The sequence below is a fragment of the Lonchura striata genome, chromosome 22 (genome assembly GCF_046129695.1).
Source record: "Lonchura striata isolate bLonStr1 chromosome 22, bLonStr1.mat, whole genome shotgun sequence".
In the NCBI taxonomy this organism is placed as follows: domain Eukaryota; kingdom Metazoa; phylum Chordata; class Aves; order Passeriformes; family Estrildidae; genus Lonchura; species Lonchura striata.
In genome coordinates, this window is record NC_134624.1 from 1,138,201 (window position 1) to 1,162,955 (window position 24,755).

Sequence of the window (24,755 nt, forward strand, 5' to 3'; positions counted from 1 at the left end):
AATTTAATTTGGCACATCTGCTGCCATCCATGTTCTTTCCAAACAGGCCATCAAGTCATCCCATTAGTTTTATCCCATTTTATAAATGATGCAGTTAAGTGAAGGAGAATAATCTCTAAATACCAAACTCAACAGGCAGAGACAATACATCTCTCATTGTGGCTATTAAAAGCATTTTAAAAGCAAATTGAGACGCATAAAATGATAGTTTAGGAATATAAGTTTAATTCCCGTGTTATTTATATTTAAATGTCATTTATGACCAGCAAGCTTTACAGCTAATTTCCTTTTCTCAGATATGATTCGTTGGTTCATTCACAAGTTCGGGAGCTGTCCTTCCAATGCCAGCAAATCAAGGAGATCCGCTGTGCCTGTGCCACCTACCACGAGCACCTCAGCAGCCTGGTGAAAGCCTTTGAGGAGCTGCTCCAGGCCTGTGATGTTGATTTTGATCTTGCTGAAGGCTTCCGTGAGCAGCTGAGCCAAAGCGTGCTGCTGTTTGAGAAACTGGAAATGAAATTCCTCTACGGTGAGCAGCAATATTTGGTGCTTGTTGTCAGATAGGTGGACACCCTTGAAATGGGAAGGATTTTATTTGGTTGTTGGTGGAAGGAAGCCTTCCTTTGAAACCAGGGTCCTGATAAGGCAGGAAAGCTGGACAGGACGAACATAGGTCAAACCAATGTGGTTAATGCTACGTTCTCCATTTATTCGAAGAAGATGGCAATTTTTATCCACTTCTATACAGTTTACAGTTTACAAAGGCACTCTGATTGGCACTCTGACATTGTTTACCTTTGCCTTAAGGTGGTCAGGCTTTTCACACTGCAGCTCTACCCTAATTCACACTCAGATAGCTCATTACTTTGTAGTTAACATAATTTCTAACTGTGCCACAACTAATTTCTTACTGAATCAAAGGCTTCCAGGCCCCACCAAGGCCGCTTATCAGGGGTAGCTCCATTCTCACTCCACACATAAATCATGCCCTCTCTCAGAAATTCTGCAACATTCCTTGCTCTTGGTTGCTTTAAGATGGATCCAGTGGCAGCCACAGCTTCTCTGGGCACCCTGTGCCAGGGCCCCCCTACCCTCACAGGGAAGATTTTTTTCTTAATATCCCATCTTTAATATCTCAATATCTTGCCTTCATTCATTGGGGTGGACTGTCATCAAAGGTAAAATTTTTATGATCTGACAAGAATCACAAAGAACCACAGAATTGGAAGGGACCTCTGGAGATCATCCAGTCCAAGTCCCTGGAACAGGTGACACAGGAATGTGTCCAGGTGGGTTTGGAATGTCTCCAGATGAGACTCCACACCCTCCTTTGGACACCTGTTCCACCCTCAATGTAAAGAACTTTGAGGTGGAACTTCTTGTGTTTTACTTTGTGGCTATTTCTCCTTGTCTGCATTTTACTTTTGTATCTGTACTCTTTATTGACACCTACTATTTGGGGTCATATCAACACAAGCATATTTTAACTGCCAAAAAAAATAGTGATTATATAAAAATTTTGTTACGCATAGCTTCAGGGTTTCCTGTTTCAGGGAACTGGGGACATAAGTTAGTGCTGAGCCTGACATTGCTGGGGTAACAGTTGATCTCAATGATCTAAGATGTCTTTTCCAACCTAAATTATTCTATGATTTTCCTAAGGGACCTGCATCTTGCTGCCTGCTAGTCTGGCTGGTGGAGAAATGTACACTGCCTTTCATAAGAGAGCTAAAATACAACCACGTTTTGGAAAATGAGCATCACAAAATGACACTTGGCACTTGAAGGAAGAGTATAACCTGCATACTGCCTTCAGTCTGTAGTTTGGGGAAAGTTAGTAGGAAAGTGATGGAAGAGGGATGTTGTGAGGAACAGAAAGCAAGACCTTTGCCTGGTGTTACAAGTGCTGCTCTTGCTGACCCAAAGAAGCAGCAATCCTTCACAGATGTCAGCTGCAGGAGCAAAACCCTTGAGGTGTCTGGGATGGGGCCCTGAGCCTCCCATGCTCAGGAACTGCTCTGGAGCTGCCTTTGCTCAGCCCAGCCATAGCATGATCTGTGTTCTGCTTTCACTGCAGATCCTGGCAGGATGTTGCAGTTTTGATTGCTCATATAAAGCAGCTGTGTATGAGAAAAAAGGTATTACAGCCTTGTGTCATAGCAGGGTAATAAAAGATTGAGTGTATTCAACGATTTCGGTGGCTACAGAGTTTCCTTGCATTGCAAATGAGAAGACTGTAGTGAATAAACATTAAATGCCTTTAAACCAACAGATGGTATCCTATATACTATGAAAAGTCACTGACAACTGAGACAATTCAATATATCTAACACAATGGTGCTGCATTGAACCACACATTAAAGTAAAATGATGTTTGTAGGGTTGTAAAGAACATCCAAGGTACTAAGAATTGACTGTAAAGAAGAAGCACGAGCAGCTGTCTGTCTCTGCATTTCCATCCTGACCTTCAGTTCATTCCCCTGAAATTTCAGCTGTGCAACTCTTCCCTGCCACTTTTGCTTAATTGCACAAAAATTTTAAAATAAGGGGAGCCAAGGTGACACCACCAAGCTCTTATTTCTTTATTCAAATTAGAATCTGAGTCCAGATCTCCTGCACTGAATTGTGCCTGTGCTCACACACAATTCCACAGAGAATGTTGCAGGCAAAATCCTGTACGTGCTCCTTCATTAAGGATGACTGGTTAGCCTGACTCCAAAACAAGCACAAAAAATCCAAGTGTAATGGAATTTCTTTTATATAAATGTTATTGAAGATGTAGCAACAACGTATGCCTGTAATCCTTTTGCCATGTAGCACAATTATTTCAAATAGGTATGCTAATTAAAACACCAAGGCTGTAAAATCTGGCACCTGTGGTCTCTGATAATTTTTTGTGAGTTCCAGAGCAAAGCTATTACTTTGTTGCTGGGCTATAAATAGTTTTGGTCATGTACAGCATTTGACACTAATTCAAAGTGTGCTAGTATCTGTTGACTCCTCTAATTTCTCATTAATTTACCACTGTATTTAAACTAAGTAAGATGGAGGCGAAAAAATTGTAATTCTCAGTATGTGTTTTTAATTAGCTGTTTCTCCTTTACAGGGGAATCAATAGGTACAGAAGTCACTATACTCTATGAGTTAGCTCAAAGGTAAGAGTGCAACTGAATGTTCAGCAAAAATACGGTTTTTTCATGAGTTGATAAGGATACTCCATGTTTTGTAGCATGTTTAGCTGTTTGGCAGGGCTTTTCTTATTAATATCTATTTTGTTAATAAAACACCCATTGAAAACAGATTAAGGCTTTTTCCCCCACTTCTCACCAAGCAGGTGAGATACTGAAAGAGAAGCAGTGTACCACCAGGATTGTTCTTTTCATTAACAAAAATAACCATGTCCACACTCCACTGTGGTGCATGCTGAGACATTTCCCTGGTGCAGGTGCCAGGGGGGACAGTCCCTCCCTGTGTGTCCCCATGCCCTTGGGGCTGGCTCAGGGTCACTCCGGTGCAGCACTGCTGAAGTTCATTGTCACAGCACCTTGATGCTGAAGGAGAAGAGAGCAGGTGTTGTTGTGCTGTGTTTGTTGGTTTTCTGCCAGCTTGGGATTCTGTGCTACAGAAATGCTCAGCTCCCTGTTGAAGGCAGCTTGAGGTCCTCTAAACACAAAGGTGACTGCCTGGTGCTGCAAAATACAAAGTAGGCTGGAGGGCCAGTGACTATTCCTGCTGACTTCAGTGAGCTTTGAATTTCAGTCTTGATACAGCCTCTGGTGTGCAGTGGCTTTTCATGCCCTGTTGCATAAATTTACCTGTAAATTGATGTAAATTTGGCATCTTCTGTTCGCTTTCCAAAATCATAGAATAACTTTTATATTTTAAACCATTTTATTTGGCACCAAAGGAACAATGAGAAGAATTCCACCATGTACCAGCATCTTCAGGATGAGTCTCCTGTGCCATCTGCTCTTCACAGCTCGTCTGACTTTGATTTGTCAGAGAAGTCCCCTCTTGGCTCACCTGAGCACAGGCATGACCTGCAAGGCCAGCACAGCACACTGCCACTTCTGCCAAGCAAGTTTCCTCCAGGTAATGTTTTTCCCATGGAAGATTTGCTGGATATTGGGAAAAGCTGATAAATAACATACAAGGGAACTAATTAAGAAATAATGAAGAATGTTTGCCTCAGCTTTCCAGTTCCTTGAATAATCATTGCAGTTTCAGTGATGAGGCACACAGAGATGGCAACCATCTGAATTACCCTTTTTGAGGCAGTATAAAGTGTGTTAGTTTGTGTCCTTGTTGTTTTAAGCTACCAGCTTTTACATTGCTCCAGATACTCTTTAAATAGACAAGTTATAAGGTGAAAATAGACAATTGTCAAGAGATTATTATGTGGAAAAGGAGAGATTTTCCAATTTTATAGAAGCCAGTGTTGTGTTTCCTTGAGAATTGTTAAGTGCTGCATAATTAATAAGTGGTGTCATGTTTGACCTGGATAGTTCCACTAAACACAAGTGATGCTTGCAGTACTATATTGGCAGCAATGAAAATTTAATAGCTGAGCTGGCACATCCTGTTCAGGGAGAAATATTGCAGAGTAAACCAGGAGTGTGTGACATGGATAAACTGACACATCACACGCTGACAGGTAGAACAGAGCGGCTCCTGAGGAAGGATGAAACTTGCAGCCAATGGAAGAAAAATTGTAGAATAGCAAAGCAAGAAGGAAAAGGTACTGTAATGAAACTTGATACAACAGATTTCTTTACTGTGGAGTGCATTGTGTAAGTCAAAGTCAAATTTCTCTCTGAGTTACTCCAGGAGCTTCCTGTTGTTGTAAGGAAAAACGTGTGCTGGTGGTGTGTCGAGACAGAATGTGGAGCTGCATTGCAGACCTTTGCATTCTTTCCTCAGTACAGGGAATGTTTAAGTAGATAAAATTGTTATCTATTCCAATTTTGTAGGAAGAACAAATCTGAAGAGCTTTAAAACTCTGGACCATTGTTTAAGTTAGAATGTAGAGTAGGAGTTGTCACTGAATGCCTGGTTTGAGGACTGTATGGGAAGAGTGTTGTGAAGTCAGATATTCAATATCTGCCAGCTCTGTGTCATTTTTTAGGATTAACACCCATTAGATTTGACAAGAGTACATAGTGTAAAAGAATACAATCATCTGCTCTAAATAAGAAGTGGTCTCTTGCTTTATTTAGAGTTATTAATGGAGCATCTGCAAGAAATTAGAATCCTAAGACAGCGTTTAGAATATTCCATAAAAACTAATGAGAGACTGAGGAAGCAGCTTGAGAGACAAGTAACAGACAAGGAACTAGATCAAGGTAAGAATTCATTTAATGAGAAACTGAATCCATCTTTCCTGCTGAGAGCCTGAGGGATCAAATGCCAATGGAAAGGTTTGGAGCCACTGTTCTCTATTGCTGGTGTTCAGCATCTCTGAAAGCCAAGATGTGAGGTGGAATTAAAGCTTTTCACAGGTAGCCAGCTTTCACTAAAGATGCTTTTGGAGCACCTTTTGAAGCACCCCATCCCTGTATTTTTCTACACTTTGCTTCTCTCTCCTTCCCACCTTTTCCCCCATAGGAAAATTGATTAATATGCAATATTACTCAGACTGGAAGCAGGTAATAAATACAGACATACTTTCCTTTTCCTCAGTTCCACTGGTATTGACATTAGATTCATTATGTTTTACATCATCCCCATGATCCATTTCTGTTGTTGTTTAAATGGAGGCAACCTGCACATGGCAGTTTGCTTTCAGGGATAATTTACAGTGATGGAAAGGTGGATAAAAAGCATCCATTTCATTCGTGAAGTATTTACACTGCTGGAAAGGCATTCTGTGCTCGTGAAATAACCACACTGAAACACTTCCAACTCTTTTACAGCTTCATAAAGATTCTGGCAAGGGCATCCATTAATGCAGTGAAAGTATATTTTCTTTATAAACTGTCTTATGCCTTCCATCTGTCTTCTTGTTGCCTTAGCACATCTACCAATGAGTACAGGAGAAATTCGGAAAAGTAAAGGAAAAAAGCAGCTACCTGTTAGAGTAGCTCCCTTTTGTCACTGTGTTCTTTCAGTTCTTGTTTCTCTCTGTACCAAAGATCTCTTTCATGCTATCAGATATGCACATGCTTTCTTGCTAGTGATGCTCCTTTTCCCTGATGGATGAGCTTCCTTTGACTTTCGGTGTAAAAAGAAATCCTGTAGTGAAGCTGAGAGGATTCCCATGGGCACGTGGGAATGGCCTTAAGCTGAAGGAGGGCAGGTTATGACGGGATATCAGGAAGGAATTGTTCCCTGTGAGGGTGTGAGGCCCTGGCACAGGGTGCCCAGAGCAGCTGTGGCTGCCCCTGGATCCCTGGCAGTGCCCAAGGCCAGGCTGGACAGGGCTGGGAGCAGCCTGGGATGGTGGAAGTTGTCCCTGCCATGGCAGGGGGTGGAACTAATTGAACATTAAGGTCCCTTCCAACCCAAACCATTCTGTGATTTGCATTCAACATTTTTGCTTTTAACTGAATGTCCTTAGTTTGTTTTCCTTTAAAACACAAGACCAAGTTGTAACATGCTTAATTGTTTATGGCAACCTGCTAAACTCATGATATTGAATTGTTTGTTCAACAGAAGTTATTGCATAGATTTATTCTTGTCTGATAAATATTGTATGGATGTATATACACATATCTGCCTACTGTTCTTGCCATGTTATTTTTAATATTTAGATTCTTTAAGTATTTAAATGCCTTTGGGCTTCCAGTATCTTATAAATGACTCAAATGCTGGTAATGACTACATCATTCCTGTAGAGCTGAGGCTTGCAGTGCAAGTAGAAGTAAAATAATTGCTTCAATAGTATCAAATGTTAGGCTTCAAAATAAAATCAAAGATTTAATTTTGAGTGTCCTGGGTTTCAAATGTTCTTAACAGCAGTTAATATTAAAAGGGAGTTTGTTTGCTTTTTTTAACCCATAAGTAGCTGATATTTCTCCTCAGACTTCTTTTCAGCTTTTGAATGCCTTTTTTTTTTTTTGCTTTCCCTGGGAGTGAATATCTCCTTCCTCATTGCTGTGATTTTCAATAGTGCCTTTCTTTCAGTCGGTGTTTCCTTTGAAACCTTCAAGGTATGCTTCCTTAGCACTCACTTTTTCAGCACAAAACAGAATGAAAACTCAAGTGTATTGCAATTGTGGGCCCTGATGCTCCACTTTCCTCTGGTTAGATGGACCTTTGCCTCTGTGGAGAGAGTAATTGATGTCAGCAGGGCTCTGCACAGAAGTAGCAGTCTCAATAGTGGGTCAAATTGTGGGATTGTGGCCCTATTACCACTGGCTCTACATTATCCCTTATTAAGTAAGATAACCAATAGTTATATTCTAAAGCCTTTCAGTAGAACTGCAATAGCATAACTTTTCAAATAGGATAAAGCTGGGTGATGGGCAATAAATTAAATTAGAATCAAGATGAGACCATCAAGCCTTGCCACTTCAACTTGGATTGCTTTGTTACAGTCTGAAAGGAGAAAGCCTTTTGAGTTCACATAGCTGCTTCAACTCTTTAACATATAGATAGTAAAATGCCATTAGTGCCAGGCTTCCAGAGCCTTTGAGTCTTTCAGCAGTGACAAGAGGTTCATATCATGGCACACTACATCCCAGTTAGGTAGTGGGTAAAAGCTTCAATTGGGATTACAATAAAATGAGATTACTCAGAGGAAGTGCAGCACATCAAATTGAATTGAACTGCCAGAGCTGAAAGGCATCCTCCTCATACATTCAGCTAATTTTTTTGCCAGCTGGTTATTTCTCTATTAACCAAATAGTTGACACTCATGTACTTTTATCTCAGGCTTTAATGTGTGAGAGACACTGGGATAAGCAATCAGCTGAAAAGTGCTTTTGATTCCAGTGGGTCCTGAAGTGTTTTACTGACCATGAGAAGGTGACAAAGGGCAATAACAATGCCTTGACCTGCATTTCAGAGGCAGCACCTTGAGAGTGGGATGTGGCACTTTGCAAGCTGTGCTGCACCAGTGCACATCACTGGGAATGATTAGCACCAGTGCAGTGCATGGAGGATTGCCTGGGCTGGGGTTTAACTGGCTGGATACAGGATTTAGCACTTAGATTCACTTGCCTAGTGCAGTAAGATCCTCAGAGCAGGATTCATCACCCTTATGTTTGTCAAAGTCAGACATTTAATTCGTGCCAGTTACCCAGAGCTTCTCGTGGAGGTACTGGAGGGAAATCCAACCCGTGGAGGACAGGGGGTCTCATCCTCAGAGATGTGAGGAGAGGGGACACAGGCTGAGCTGAGCTCTGGAGGGGCCTGTTCCTCCCCAGGGCTGCTGATGGGTGATCAAGACTGGCTTATTTATCTAAATGTTATAAACATGGATTTAAGAGGGATAAATCTTCATCCCTGTGATCATAAATGGGCTCTGAGTTTGTAATCTGAGGCCAAGGCAGTGACTCCAGCCTTATGCTCTTGCCTATGTGGTACAAGATCTCTCACCAGACTATTTACAAGCCTCCCTGCATTAACCCCTGTGGATTAGCTGGTAGAATCCCATTGTTCTCTCACTAAATACAATGGAGTATGAGCAGAGCAAGACTAAAATACATGGTAAACGCTCCTACGGTTTTCTTTCCAAATCATAGCAATGTCACAAAATACTCCTGCATTTTGTCCTGTTGGGATTTTAGCTGATAGGTAAAGACTGCCAGGGATAATTCTGCAATTTCAGTAATGGTTGCCCAGCAATGAGAGGCAGTTGTGCTGCATAGGGCTTTGGATTACTTGGCATTAACCTTAGCTGCCTTTTAGCCTGTAGTGATAACCTTCAAAATATATAGGGGAGAAATAGCTTTTATAGCATGTTTTTCTGCAATTTTTTAAATTGTTCTTGTCTGGAAAGTTTAATCTTTAATGACCTAGAGATGACTCATAAATCATCTTTTATGTATATATTTATAGGTTCTGCAAACATTTTTATCCATGGCTCAGAGCAGCATAATTCCCTGACTTCTGAAATACATTTCCTGAGGAAGCAAAATCAAGTTCTGAATGCAATGCTAGCAAAAGGATCTAGAGGTAAAAATGTAAACTGTTCTTTACAGAGTAGCCTGCAACTCATCCCAGATCAGAAAACAATAAAATATTCACAGTCCACTCATTAAATTGACTTAACCATTCTTTGCACCCCTGAAATTCCATGCTCAACCATAAGCATTCAAGCTGGGATTAGCAATAATGGAGTAGCAGCTGGACAGTCTCTGAAAAAGCTGATTTAGTTAAAAATCATAGCCTTAGTGCATTGTGAGCATTGCAGATACCTTGTGTTTCTTCTTGTTTCAGATAAGCAAAAGGAAAATGAAAAGTTAAGAGAATCTCTTTCTAAGAAGAATGCAATCATTGAGCATCTTCATGAGGACCATGAATGCACGAAGAAAGAAAACGAAAAGTTGCAAAAGCAAATTTGCCAAAAGGAAGATGAAATCAGATACCTGACGTGTCAAATTTACAGCAGTCGCAATGAACTGAACAGGTATTGATTGTGTCCACGTTTAAACATTCATTTAGAGAAGGAGTTGTCAGTGTGACAGGCATGTGTTTAGCCACAGCCATTAACATTAATGAGGGGCATGGATCTATTCAAAAGGCAAGGGAAGAATTATGGAGGGAAAGAGGAATGGATTTTAGCTATTGCAAAAAAAAAAAATCAGAGTTTAACTCAGCTGTTTATTGGGACTTAACAGGTTGCAAACAGAAATTAATGTAAAGCAGCATCAGATCTCTGAGAATGAGAAGTTGCTGCAGTCGCTGCGGACTGAGATCAAGGTTTATGAGAAGCTGGAAGAAGCAAGAAAGAAGGGAACAGGTATAAATGCACAGTTGTCTCTGTGCCCTTTGCCCTTGAACCTCTTCCCTCTGGACATGCTCTTGGTACAGGCCAGGAGGGCTGGGTCACTGTTCCTTTGCTTCTGCTTGTGTCTGCTCTGCAAAGAGAACTGATAGCCTGCTGCTCAGGTGCTTTCTCCTCGGAGTGACTGCAGACCTGAGGTGTGTTAGATGTTGACTAGACACCCCCAAGTTTCCTTAATCTTTCTAGCTAAGCTAAAAACCAGAATTGAAGACTTAGTGGCTCAGGCTGGATGAGTTTCCTGGGGATCTTAGCTGTTTACTTGTCTTCTAAAATCCTGCTGCTTACCCAGGTAGCTTCTTCTTTCTCTTGGCTGAAGGTGGTGGGGAGAGGCTTCTCCCTGGGGTTGGCAGAAGTGTTTGCACTGCTTTCTGAATTAGGTGTTCAATAATTTCACGTCCACTTTGCTCTCAGTGAAGGTGAGAGGAGGACTATAGCTCACTATAGAGCTCTTTCTCCCCTTGGAAGGAAGCTGTGCCACCACACAGCTGTTGGTGTGCTGAGGTGAAGAGTGGGATGCTGTTCTTTGCTGAAAAGCCCTTACCACATCCAGCAGACTTCCCACTGGAAGTTCTTAAAAGTTGATCTTTTCTCCCTGCTGCTCCAAGTGTTATGCCCTGCAGTCACTGGTTTTGCTGCAGCAGAGGAGCCCCGTAGGCACGAGGCTTTGAGGCAGAGCTGGCTCGGGGTGGAAGGGATTCTCCTTGCAGAATTCCTGAAGCCATTAGGGAGAAGCAGCACCCTCCTCATGCAGCTGGAGAACACCCTGAACAGTTGGATTTCAGCAGGAGTTGTTTGTGTACTGATCTCGTTCTGTGAGAAGGCAAACACAGCCTTTGCTTTTCTCAGGTTCAGATTTGTTCCTCTGGTTGCCAGGTGATCACTGTTTTCTTTTTCCTTCAGTGTATAAAATTAAACTCCCAGTTCTACTCCGTCCCTCCTCCACACTCTGATGTTCCCCATTCCTTTTCCTTTCCCCAGACTGTGCATAACTGCACTTCACATTTTGTAAATCCTCTTCATTCTCCTTTTATCTGATTCTTTAGCTTTTCGCATGAGATATAGTAGCTTTTATGGACAAAGTAAAATAAAAATTTCAGCCCTTTAAATCTTTCAAGGGTATAAGCAATTAAGACATGGGTTTTTTTTGTCAAACCATTATCTTAATGCTGGTTGTAGTTAATTCTTAATATTGAGGATAGCACTGGCTATAACTTACTTGCTGAGTGTTCTGGTGGGTAATGTTATTTTAATTGTTAGAGATGTGTGAGTGTTTCTTTTGAAATTGTCTCAGATCCCAGATGTGATGCCTCAGAAGAATTCCAGAAAGATCAGAAAAATCCACTCGATTTACACGAACTACTGGCTGAAATCCAGAGCCTGAGAGTGCAGCTGGAGAGGAGCATAGACACCAACAAGTCTTTGCATGAAAAATTAGAAGAGCAGCTTTCCAAAGGGAAGAGAGAGGAAGAGGACCCAGTGTCAGCTGTTAATATAAAGTGTCTGCTGAAGGCAGGCTCTCAGCCCTGTGCAGCACTGGATGGTACTGTGCTCTGTGTGCTTTGGCTACTGCAGAACCTGTGCCTCTTACAGCCTCAAACCACAGCAGCTCTCCTCAAATCCCTCTGCTGTTAGAGCAGAGTGTGAAGTGCACACTGCACTGTCCTAGAGCAGCTGGTGCTTCCTTTGCATCCAAGCAAAGCATCTGGGATGGGAGGATGCCTGCAGTAAATTGCCATAAATTTTGCTTACCTGGGGGGTTCTTTTTTCACTGCTGAGCTCTGTAGTGTTTGCTAAGGGTGAGTGTGTATTACTCAAGAATGATCAATAAGTGCACTAAGTGGGCTCTGGATAAATCAGTTGTCCCCTCTTTGCCCTTGAGGAATACTTTACCTTTATTTCAATCACTGTTAAGTGATGCTGTTTTAGCAAATAAAGGGAAGTGTAATGTTTACAGCCAGGGTTAGGTTATTGTTCCAATATTGATGTACATGGGATACAGAGGGCACAAGAATCTTCCTCCTTAAAGTGCTCTGCACAGTAACAGCTTTCCATACATCCAGATAAAACCACATGGACCAGAAAGATACCCTGGAATGTCAGCAGCTGAGTTTTTTAGATGTACTTTTCTCATAGTTGCTTAGGGAATGTAGAAGTTCTGAAGGAGGCAATCTTTAGTCTGTTACAGCTGAGAAAAGTGTCCTACTTCTTGTGGAGTTAATGGGAAGCTTTTATTTGGTAATAAAATATGTTAATCAGGATGTATTTTAGATTTTTTAACTATGACTTGATTTTGGGAGAAACCTAGAATTTGGATAGATGCTCAGGTATAAAAGTGGGTAAATGGAAGATCTGTGGCATGCCACTAGAAAAATCAGCTGTTTTTCCCTGCTTCCAGAGGCCAAGTGTAGCATCAGCAATAAAAGAACTGAAGAGCTGGGAGGAGTTTTTAAATTGTAATAATACAGCTTTCCCTCTCCCTTTTTATATGTAGAAAATCTCTGCCACTGCCCTGCTGCCAGGAGAAACATTGGTGAGCTGCAGAAGCAGCAGAACGGGCGCTGCATTCCAGCAGAGAAACCAGGTACACCCAGCCCCGTTTAACAGCAGTAAGTGCAAATTAATTGTTATTTTTTTGTATGAGGATAAAAAAAACGACCTGATTTTTCTGTCCCAGGTACTGAGGCAGCTCCTGAGGGTGACAGTGCCTCCCTGTGCAGCAGCACCTCGGGCTCCAGCAGGACGTGCACCCCACGCCTGGTGCCCGGCCATCGGATGTGGGCGGACAGGAACGGCCGGCACGTCCTGGGCCTCATCGAGGACTATGATGCCCTGAGGAAACACATCTCAGAGGGGCAGCAGGTGCTGGCAGACATGGAGATTGCTCTCAGAGAGGTCACTGGCACCACGCTGCAGGAGCCTGGAGTAAAGGTGTGTTACATTGTGCTCAGGACATACCTTTTCCCCATTCCCGGGGACCCCTGTGGCTCTGATCAGATAACCCTGGACCCCTCCTTCCTGCCCTGACAGGGCTGGTGGAGAGCCAAGAAGCCCTCCCTGTCCAAAGCCTAGATAAACCCCTGACATTTCCTGTTTGTCCTCTTTTGCCCTGCTCTTTCCCTTGGACATCACAGAATAAAGAGAGCTGGACAACATACATCGGGGTAAGAGCCTCTTTTGGAAATCTTTGCCCATCTCCTGATATTCCTCCCCTCAAAGCCTCGGATCTCTGGGCTAGCCTGATAATTTAGGGGCTTAGAGGGGGGGAATATCAAAAGTGAGCACTGAAATCCTCCAAATGAGGGTTGATTTTACCCAGAGGTGCAGAAAGGTGAGAAGGGAAGAATTGACCAAATAACTGAGGGTGCCTCAAGCTTGGCACAGTCATCATCTAGATGGACTCAGTGTGATTCTGAGGTAGTTAATTCTAGGCCTTTGAGCAATCTCCCTTTCAGTTCTGGCTTTAAATGAGGTAAAACTGCTTGGTTTTGCTATGGAAATTGATGTTTGTAGTGCTGGAAATTATAAAAAAGCCAAACAAAAGCAGCAGCAGAAAACCCCAGGTAAAAATCTAAAATGCTGTAGAGAGGGTTTAAACTAGGGGTGTGTAAAAGTAACCTAAGAATAAAAATAATTAGGATTTTCATATAATGAAAGCTGGACATAAACCCAGGAAATATGAGACAAAAGAAATGTGATGCAGAGCTGATAATGTTCTTGTCTTACTTGAATTCAGCCTTTTAGTAGCATGAGGTTATAACTACATTAAAGACTGATGTGTGCTAATGAGGCTTGTTTCATATTACATTCATATTTCAGGGAAAATTTTTTGTAATTTTTCCACTTCCTGGTTATCAGGTGAACATTTAACAATAACATAAGCTAGTCCAAAACCTTGAATATTTCATTAATGATCAAATACTGTCTTATAGGACTGAGTCTATCATCCTTTCTTCATTGTGGCATGGTGCTCTTGCTGCACTCTTAAAGATGCTTCACCAATAAAATGTTTATTTTGTTTTGAATAACCTCAGTCCTTTTTGTCTAGAATAGGAGAACTGTTTAGTGTTTACTTCTGCTAATTTTCTCTTATGTAATACTAATTTTGGGACACAGTTAATGATGGCATATTTGGGGTGGTTCAAAAAGACACATTTGCCTACAAGCTTCAGTTAAAGGGAAGGAACAATCTGTGCACATCTCTGGGTCTAATAAGGAACTAAGAAACTTAAACCCCAGCAGGAAGGGCCTGGATCAGGCATGGAAAACAGCAGCCAGTGGTAGAAATAATGAACCACTGGCATGGAGGGTGCTCAGAGACACTGACTGGAGGCAATTTTGAGGATAGATTATGCCAATGTTTAAAAAATTTCATGTAATGCTTTCCTGCCTTGGAGAGGGAAAGGAAACTAAGTGTCTAATGAAGGTCCTTTTCACCCCTATGATTTTATGATAATATAAATGCTGCAAAAACTATGCTTGCTGCTCTTCAGAAAACAGAAGGTCTTAACTGCAGGGATAAATTCGTGCTACTTATTTTTGCAGTTATAATTAGTGAAGCTGTTGAAGGTGCAGTCTGCAACAATTCTGAAATTCTTTTTGTGGTATCACATGTGTGCTCACGCAGTCAAATGATGCCTGAATGACACTTAAGACTCTCTGAAGTATCATATATTTCCCAATGACCTAGTTAACATACTGATAATGACTGAAAAAGTAATCTCTCTAAGTTTTAAACTTGTTTTCTTGGTGTAAAGATAAAAGCAGTAAGTTCCACAATGTGTGGTTTTCTATCAAGCTTTACATCACTGAAGTTTCAGACTACTTAGCAAATGGGATATTTTATGTGACAAGAGGATTCTGGTTTGATAACAATGCTAAATAAATATTCAGATTGTATCCTGCATGGGGCAGGAACTGCAAATGCTTTTTTTTCATTACCCTCCTCCCTTCTGTAGCACCATTGCTTTGGTAATTCATTTGCTCCCCTCACATTCTTTCCCTCCTTTATTTCACATTTATGCAATTTCTTCCATTTGGTTTCTCATCTGTCAGCAGAGGAAAACATTTTATGTGTACCCTAATAGTGATTTTAGCATTAAATGGAACAGTTTAAAGGGTCTGCTAAGGAAGAAACATCTATATTGCTTAAATTGATGTCTGTAATCATTGACTTTCAAATAACATGACACAAAATGCAAATGAAGAAAGAAGACAGTTGCCAAGTGTTACCATGTGGCATAGCAAATCTAGTAAATATAATCTATTGTTAATCATGGTTATTGATTAGGATAAATCCCCTCCCTCACTGATATTCTCAGATAATACATAATTCAGCAGCCTTTGTTAACTAACAGATTAGTTTTTATGGCACACAATGGCTGTGTACATTATCTTCAATATGAAATCACACCAGCTGGATTAAACCCATTAATTAAGATTACATTTTCATAATGGTTTAAGTATAAAATATAAAATGTCTCTAATCCTGTGATACAGGTACTAGAACAAGCATCTCTGCATGGCTTTTCCACAAGCACTCACACAGTACAGCAGATTTTGGAGGAGGCTGCACGTTCCCTGAAGCTTCTCTGGAGAGTTTCTCTACCCCTGAAAGCTGCTCATGGTACTGCTCAGGGCATTCAGGTACTGCTGGGCTTCATCTTTGCCTGGGAGTTTGGGGTGGTTTTTGGGACTTCGGGAATGTCTCCAGGAAGATGCAGCAGTTCCAGATGTGCATTTGGGAGAATCTTTGGAGAAGCATGCCCCCAGTCTCCAGACACACGGATTTAGTGTAGGACTGAGTATATCCTGGTGATGTTGGATGGCCAGGTGTTCATTTACAGCATACTTTGTAATAAAAATGGAATATCTAATCCTGTTACATGAGATTCAGGAAATGAAGGGAGGTGGCAAATGCTCTACCTCAGTAAGAAAAGGTTTGGGCTCCCTGTTACTTGAACCAAATTCAATTTAATTCTGTGTGTACTGGTAAGAAGAGAAACATCAGCAACTTTGATGTAATCTCAGCTACATTTCCTTTTATGTTCTTGATGCCAAAGTGGTAAAAGAAGAAGCTTTTGTAAAAGTGTGACAAAACCCCAAGACATGTTTTATAACACTTTAACTATAAAGGATTGCACTATGCAAATACATAAAAGTAAACTAAACGAGGAATGAAATATCTCTGCTGTCAGAATACCACCACTCAGCATTGAAACAGTTTCAAACCCTGGCTTTAAAATAAGTCTGAAGTGATTTCACTGAGGTTTTTGTATGTGTTTATTAAGGGAAGCAGGATATTTTTGAAAAAAACCTCAAACTTTGGGAAAACAAACATTTCTATATAATTTCATAACATTTTTGGTGATATTTTTTAACACCCTTAAATATGTGAAATCACAAAAGCAGTGGGAGTGAAGTTTGCTGTCGGATACATTCACTGATGTTTCAGCTCCAGATTTGGGATGCCTTGGCAAGAGTGTGTACTTCCATTTTTATCCTCATGTGTGTGTAATCCATGCAGACAGCTCCATGCTGGCCTGGATTGCAGGGATTGAACCTCTCTCACCCACACAGGGCTTTCAGGATGTGGGGGAGGCTGCATCTCCTGCTTTCCTGTCACTGATCTGAACCTTGATTGGACCAGTCACCTCTGCAAGGCTGATCTTAATGTGTGTGGGGGTTTGAATTCACAGGATGCTCCTAATTAGAGCCTAATGGAATTTTTTCTGGAGCTTCTTATCTAACACCCCCTGATATTAAGGATATTAGATTGCTCCTGATGTCTTAAATGCAGATTATGAAAGAATCTCTCTCTGTTGAAGTTTGGGTTCTAAAAAGCTCTTGAGTATTCAGTGTCTTCTCTGCAACCCTAGAGGAACTGGGAGTAATCAGTTCTTCTACAGAGATAAATAGTGTGGGCAAATTCTAGAAGTTTTATTACTTAACAAGTGGTACAACAACAAAAAAAACCTCCAAGCTTAAATCTGCACAAGGACCCAAATCAGTGACACTGGCAGATGTGCCAGGGCTTTTCACAGTCCTGTTTTACCAGTCACTGACCAGAAGTTTGTTGGTATTGGTGGTGAAAACTGAACCTTAATAATGATGCTGTCAAATAATCTTGCAATTAAACTGTCCCAGTGCCTTTTAGCCCTGTGACAGAGGCAGCATCAGCCATTAACAGAACACAAGTTGGAGGCTGGAATTCTGAACCTGGGCAGCCAGGGCACTGATCCCTTGGCACTGGCCTTCCTTATCTTTTCTAGTTCAGAACAAAAACAGGCACCAGTCTAATAGACTTGCCTCAGCCTAAGAGAAAAATTACTTGCACTAAATTCCATCTAAGAATTGTAGTTGTATCACAGAATCTCATGTCATGGGGGATGTGAAGGAGAAAGGACAGGAGTCAGTGATCTCCTCCCCTCCTCTGAGTTATTGGTACTCCAAGGAAGCTTGAGGGTGCTTGTCCAAAGGTATTGAGCAATTCCCAATGTAGGAAGTACTTTTAGCCAGTAGTTTAATATCTGACTTTCTTCTCTCAATTTAGGATGAAGGAATGAAAGCAGAAATATTTAGGTTACGTAAGAAACTGTCTGAGCAAGAGAAGAAATTGCACAGCACAGTGAAACGCCTGCACTCCACAAACCAGCTGAAGGAAAACATGGAGAAAGTCATCATTGACCAGTGTGAGTGTGTGTTTTAATCTTAATTCTGATTCTATTTCTGTAGGCTGTGGCTACCTTTAAAATTGGTGTTCCCTCGTGTGTCCCAGCTGTGACAAACAGGCTCAGGCTGTGCTGAGCTGATGGTGCCTCACTCCAGTACAAAAGGCTGTAGAGAATATCATGGAAAGCTGTTCATGGTTTTACACAAACCACTGACAATGTATCAATCCATGCAGATGCCACTAATTCCTACTCGGGTTATTCCATTTTGCATCCTTCTGTTTCTGTTTTACAACAGCTCTGGCCAGAGGCGAAGTTTCTGTTTGCTGTAAATATTCTCAGCCAAAGTTTTTGACATTGTCAAAATTGGGATTTTGCATCAGTCTTAATAAATGTGGAATTAGGCTTTTACATTTTCTGAGGTACTACCCTGCAAGGAGCTGTCAGTGCTCTGCACCAGACTGAGAAGTGCAGGAGAACAAGCTCAGAATAAGGGAAACAAAATCTTGCTATGAGTAATTTTTTTTTTAAGAAAAATTAGGGCATGCTATGGAATTATATTTTACCCTTAGTGGCCCATGTCTAGAAAATTATCTGGAAACATGAACACAAATGGGACATAGGGAGTATTGTAGCTGTGTTAAGCCAGGTGCCTGTTTGAAGAGCTCCATCTCTGCTGCTTTAGACTTTAATCACTCACCAGAAGACATCTGAATGGAACTCTCCTCTACCTTCCTGCTACAGCAGTATGTGTATTGTGGGAGGAGGAGTTCATTTTCTTCCGTAAAAAAAATAAAAAAAAAAAAATCAATTCTTGCCTCCTCTGAAGTGGTGGGACTGAATGGCTCATTAGTCCTTGCTGGAGTGGCATTTGTGTTATCAGTAATTAATCTAGACTGGAAAATTTTCCACACCATACAAAGTTAAAGAAATATCTGTAATATTATATGTTACTTAAGTCAGTTAAATGGAATGTAGAGTGATAAATCTTTTTTTGCTCCACAGCCTATAATTTTTATATCTAAGGCCCATGTCTTCTGCCTGCAGATTTTTGTTGTTTCGAGCATTTATGGGCTGGTGTTTGGTCACTTCTTTCAAAATTGCTGTATTATATGTGTACAAATTACTTCTGTTGAATCATAAATAATGTTTTGTTCAGGTTGTAGAGCCAAATAGCTCAGTTTGAGGTCATCATGTGAAAATCAAAGCAATTCTATTATGTCTTTCCAAATAATATCCCTGGGGTAGATTGAGTGGTCTGGTTTGTCCAGTTCTAGTGTCATCTCAGACACACTGGGTCATTTCAGAGCTAGACTGGGTATAAATCAACTGATTTTACCCTTATAGCTAAAATGTTATCCCTGAACTACCTCACCCACCCACACTTCCCTAAAGCAAACAGTGCCTGTTGCCCTAAATTTGCTCACTTTTTCTTCAGGGCATTCAGCCTCCTCTGAGCGAGGTGCTGAGAAACTGGAACCTGCATTTTCTGAAATCTCTGTAAAGCAAATCTCTGCTTGGAGAGCAGCAGCTGTGCCAGCAGTGGTACAGCTTCCAAATTCTCATCATTGGCTGAATTTAAGAGTTTTGATTTAGAAAAATCTAGTTTGCCAGGTGAAATGAATTTACTAGCAGAGCTCTTCTGAGCAGTGAGCACTCTGTCACACAAAAAGACCTGGATGTGATTTTCTCCAAGTTTCATTGATTATGAATGTTGAGTTGCCTTTGTTTTAAAAGAGTAATTTCAGAAATGTTTCTGATTTGCATCTTTACACAAATTCTTGGCCAAGCCTACAGCAAAACTGGTGAACTACCTGAAGCTGCTGGATTTTATTATGTTGCTTCCCTCAGTTTAGAGATTTCCTCCCTTCTCCTTTTGCGAGAAGAGAAAAGTGCTGCAGTGGGTGACCTTGCTGCCTTCATTCTGCACACATCCTCTTACCTGCCTGCTCCAGTGAGGATATTCAGGTCCCTCTGTTATGTACCTGAACATTCCTAAATATATTTAGAGGCAGAGACTGGAACATTCTTGTGGCTCAGAGTCTTCTGTGTGATCTCTCTGGCGAGAGAGCTCATTGCTTATAAACCTCATCTGAACCTCTGAGCATGGAACAATGCAGTGCCAAATTGCAGTAATCTGCCAGGGGTGTAATTATCTCGTGACAGCTCTACCCTTGGAGTTGTTGGCTTCTTATTGTTGTAATGAAAAATCTTTATTATGGCTAAATTGTTTATTTTTGAGACCGGAATATCAAATTGGTGATTGTGAGTGGTGCATTTCAGCAGTTACAGAACTGACACAGATTAGAGACTCATGTATTTAACCTGACATTTCTAAATACCACTTGTGTTTGGAAACACCCCCTCCTCCATTCAGAGGTCTCCTGCTGGCCCCACAGAGACAGACTGGGCTGGATGAATGGAGAAAACTGGAACCCTTCAGGGCAGGCCACTGGTTTTTGATTTCCCCATGGCACAGAGAGGTTGCTTTGTCCTTGAACTGACTCCTTTTGCCATCTGCCCTCTTCTCCCCCTCCTAACTGCCCTCCTCAGCCCAAGCAGGATACTTAAAGGCTCAAACTGGAGTTAAACCATGCACCATCTCCCCTTAAAAGGAGCAGAAAATCTTCCTGTGTGACTTGGATGGAGGGGTGAGCGTGGCAGGGGCTGTGCAGATCTGGGTACATGCAGTGCTGAGCTTTGCCTGTCTCACGTGGCAGAAAAACTTCAAAACCACTTCCAGGGTCCTTAGGTCTGAAAAGAAGATTGTGGAACACAGGCCAGCAGCAGGGAATGACATTCCAGGGGTGGCACAGCTCTGGAGCTGCAGTCCTGAGGGAATCCTCCTGCTCAGACATTATTTCATGTTTGCTCGTAAGACAAATACGGGAATTTAGAAAGACTTGCAGTATTCTTTTTAATCTCCTCTTTCTTTCCAGTGGTTTTAACACATGATGTCTTGAAGAAGGCTAGAGGAAACCTGGAAGTAAGTAAAATTTTGTTTTGTATTGAATTCCTTGGTCTCTGCTAGTCAGAAATACACAGTGCTGTGTCAGGAGTGTTTTGCAGAATTAGTCTGATTTGCTTTAGGTTTGCTACCTAATCAAGCCTGGGTGACAGCAGTTTAGTGTGATAAATAGCCTGCTGTGTTTGATGGCTGAATTAAGAGTTTTATGACTGACCACATAAACACCTAAACCCTCTCCTTCCTGATGCTCTCCCTAGATTAATATTCATGTCTGTCATCATCTCCCAGCAGTTCATTTCCAGGAGATCTCAGCCTGATAACCTGCCTGCTGCACCAGACACCCTTGTTAAAAGCTGGAGCCTGTGTCACTCACTGGTGGTGCTTTTATGTTTTAACCACACACCCAGCAGGGGCAGCTTTTGGCAGCAGCTCTCTGCTGGTGCAGGGTGTTCAATCCCTGGGAGTAATCCCTGTTCAGATTTGATTTCTCTTTTTCAGACTTTACTCCCTGAAGGATGCAATCCATTCCTTGACTCCAAAATCCCACCCTCCCACTCTCACTCTGAATAATTGTACAATTCCCAGCCCCCCCTTAGGTTTTCCTCTAACCTTTTCCATGCATCCCTTCTCCCTCCTCCCCATCAGCATCAACATTTCCCTGCTGTGCTGTTCTCAGCCCTACCTGAGCTAGAAAGTGATGACATAAAACAATATTTCTGCTTACAGAAGTCTTATCACTTTAATTTGAAGATCTGATGAGCACAGGAGCTTCTTTTTGCACATCCTTGGGCAGCAGGATAGGGTAGGGACAAATCTTGGACATTGAAGTACTGTACAATAATAATAATTATTGCTTTTCTAACCAGGTTCCACCAGCTGAGAATCAAAAATCACCTTCTTACACCAGCAAAAAAAGGATTCTCTGAAGGAGAAAGTTCTGCTAACAGAGACTGATTTTGTGAGTGTTGTTTGCTTTGTGCTGCCTTAATATTTATTGATGTAAAAAATGTTTGTTCAGCTATTTTAATGGAATCAGCCTTTGACCAAAAAAAAAAAAAAAGGACAAAAAGAGACACCTTTTGGTAAATAACTTATTTAACATTTTCTGTAATGTAAAGATGGTTTTTAATATTTATTACAGAAGTAAGGTACTGCAGGTATGGAGGAAAAATCCAGATTTTTTTAAAGTTGGCAGAGTTGAAATTTTATATTTGTACTTGCCATGTTGTAAAACTGTTGTTTTAGTCAAACAGATCCTGAAAGAACTAAGAATGTGATCCACCTTCCATTGTTTCTCTCTTGCTAAAAGAATGTAGGTTAAAAAAAATACTTTGCCAGTTGTCATTGTTTTGTAGCAATGTGAAAAATGCTAAATATTTTAAAGCATTTTAACCATCTTTGGAAGGTTCTTCTGGAAGTTGCCTGATGCTGGGCATTGTGTTAGGTACTTAGACTGATGGTGTGTCTGAAAATGTTACTTAGAATCAGACAATTAAAATGAAAAATAATCACAAAATGTGTTAGTGTTATTTTGTTTAAAACCTCAGACTTTGGGCATTACTGACCAAAGCAGCCACATCAGAACATTTATTTCCTGAGTGACACAAAGTGAACTGGGAAAATAGTTCAGTTTAACATTAACAAGACCATAATTTGAAGTGATTTTTGGTTACAAAAGCAGAGTTTGTGGTGCAAGCATGACTTTATTGAACTGATTTTACACAGCACACGATGTTTTCCCCCCTCAAGCTGATGACATCCCCATTGCACACGGAAATTTGCCCTCGGCATCCAAGCACTGGGAGATGCTCATACAGGATTGGGGTTATATTGGCCCTTGGATTTTGCTATTTTGTAATGGGCTGCCACAAAACTCTCGAGTTTGTGCTCTGAGGGTGGGGAGAGCTGGAACTTCACCCACCCCTGAGCTGGGGCTGTTCCCTGCAGATGGGGAGAAAGGACCTGAAATCCCATCCCAGCCCACCCCTGCCGTGGCAGGGACACCTCCCTCTGCCCCAGGGCACTCCCAGCCTGGCCTGGGACCCTTCCACAGCTTCTAGGGAAGAAATATTTCCTCAAATCCAATGTAAACCTCCTGTCTCTCAGTTTAAAGCCATTCCCCTTTGTCCTATCACTTGAGGTCCTTGTAAAGAGTCTCTGTCCCAGCTTTTCTCTTAGCACCTCTCTGGTTCTAAAAAGGCCACAACTGGATCACCGCAGACCCTCCTCTCATCCAGGCTGAGCAGCTCCCAGCCCTTCCTCACAGATGTCCCAGATTATCTGCACTGGGGATGGTCTCTCCCATCCCTTCCATCCCCACAGCCCCTGTGCGTGGGGATTTTTTTGGAGAAAGCCACCCTAAAACCTTGCACTTGCAGGGTGCCTCTCCCCATGGTCCCTGCTGTTTAATTTCCCAGCACAGACCTTCTCTGAAGCTCACAAATGGATTTAGTGGGGGTCCCACAGCCTTCCTGGAGCTGTCATGTTCTGGAAGATGCTCTGTGCATGCAGAGCCCATGACCCTGAGGTTTTGGGAATTAATTCTGGATGGTGCTTTGTACATGAGGAGCCCATGTCCCTGACTTTTCCTGGAATGAATTCCTGGTGTCTGGGAGGTGCTCTGTGCATGCAGAGCCCATGTCCCTGAGTTTTTGGGAATGAATTCCTGGTGTCCTGGTGTCTGGGAGGTTCTCTGTGCATGCAGAGCCCATGTCCCTGACTTTTCCTGGAATTAATTCTGTGTGTCTGGGAGTTTCTCTGTGCATGCAGAGCCCATGTCCCTGACTTTTCCTGGAATTAATTCTGTGTGTCTGGGAGGTGCTCTGTGCATGCAGAGCCCAGCCCATGTCCCTGAGTTTTTGGGAATGAATTCCTGGTGTCTGGGAGGTGCTCTGTGCCCTGCAGCGTCTGTGTCCCCGAGTTTTTGGGAATGAATTCTGGGAGGTGCTCTGTGCCCTGCTGAGCCCAGCCTGTGTCCCTGACTTTTTGGGAATGAATTCCCGGTGTCACATCCCGGGGGAGGCTCAGCCCGGAGCCAGCAGGGGGAGCCAGCCCCATTCCTCTGGATTCAGGAAAAACGGGAAAAGTTAAAAATAAACCCCGCGAACTGGGGAAAACGGGGGGAGGTAAGGGAAGAGCGTGCAGTCAAACTTGTTCTTCAGTCTCTTCACACATTATTGTCCTCACAGCTCACTAAAAACGTCAAGTTAATTTTACTAAGTAGCTAAATTATAGACACTCAGATGTAATCAGAATCCGCTATACATTTCAACTTTCAAAATTAATCATCCTGCGTTTGTGAGTTATCACACCTGAAGGAAACAGCTGTACAGCTATATATAGCTTCCCCTGACTTCTGGTCTTCTTGCAGCCTTTATTCCCCCCACACCATCTGCACTTCAAAATAAATAAATAACCAGGTTAAATGTTTCCCTTTCCTGAGATGATTTGCCACTTATTTTTTAATGGTCCCTCTCAGAGATCTTCTCCTGACCCCCTTTTTTTTTTTTTTTTTTTGTGTGATATGCTCTAATTGCTGCACCCAGTTCACACCTGGGCAGGTCTCACCACTGAGATTGGTTAAAAAAAAAAAAGATGCAGGATATCAGTACCTCTTTAAAAACAGATGATCCTACAAGATCAAAGTATTTCATCTTGATGAGAAGTACCTCTTAACCACACACAATTTACTGGGCTGGTTTAAAAATAATTAGAAAGAAAAATCCAGGAAAGAAAGCTCACCAGATGGTGGCTGTGGAAGACAAAGCTTACCAAGTGTTAAACTTTGTTCCCATTAAACAAAATTAAATTTTCCTTTAAAAATAATTATGCAGGAGAAAAATAAGCAGCATAAGCAAATGGAATTATAGGAGGGGCTCATTTGCTTAGTGAGTTGCTGCCTGTGCTTTCATTCTGTGGGCAAGGTGAATGGAAACATTGCTGAGAGAGTGGTTCAGGGAGGAGAACCCTGAGAGGCTGCTGCCACTGCCTGTGACCTTGAACCTCCTGCTCAGGCCCCTGGCTCACAGGCTGAGGTCTTTCTCAGAGAGGATACTGAGGGCCAGTTGAGATTAAGGAAAAAAAGAAAGAGAGGGAAAAATGAAAAAAAAAAAAAAATACGGGGTTTCCCTTCTCTAGGGCCTCTGCAATATGTGCAGCAGCACTGAGAAGA

At 41.8% G+C, this 24,755-nt stretch overlaps 1 protein-coding gene across 1 annotated transcript in view; it reads left to right on the plus strand.

Moving 5' to 3' along the window:
• CDK5RAP2 (CDK5 regulatory subunit associated protein 2) overlaps nt 1-22,100 on the plus strand; it is a 70,909-nt gene extending 48,809 nt beyond the window's left edge. The window contains exons 26-39 of the mRNA XM_021551487.3: nt 297-529; nt 3,107-3,155; nt 3,908-4,092; nt 5,217-5,342; nt 9,001-9,117; nt 9,382-9,571; nt 9,783-9,904; nt 11,241-11,489; nt 12,441-12,530; nt 12,624-12,877; nt 15,446-15,592; nt 17,499-17,637; nt 20,556-20,602; nt 21,451-22,100. Coding sequence (XP_021407162.2) covers nt 297-529; nt 3,107-3,155; nt 3,908-4,092; nt 5,217-5,342; nt 9,001-9,117; nt 9,382-9,571; nt 9,783-9,904; nt 11,241-11,489; nt 12,441-12,530; nt 12,624-12,877; nt 15,446-15,592; nt 17,499-17,637; nt 20,556-20,602; nt 21,451-21,510 — 2,008 coding nt within the window. The 3' untranslated portion in view covers nt 21,511-22,100. The remainder of the gene's footprint in view (nt 1-296; nt 530-3,106; nt 3,156-3,907; nt 4,093-5,216; nt 5,343-9,000; nt 9,118-9,381; nt 9,572-9,782; nt 9,905-11,240; nt 11,490-12,440; nt 12,531-12,623; nt 12,878-15,445; nt 15,593-17,498; nt 17,638-20,555; nt 20,603-21,450) is intronic.
• The last annotated feature ends 2,655 nt before the right edge of the window (nt 22,101-24,755 follow it).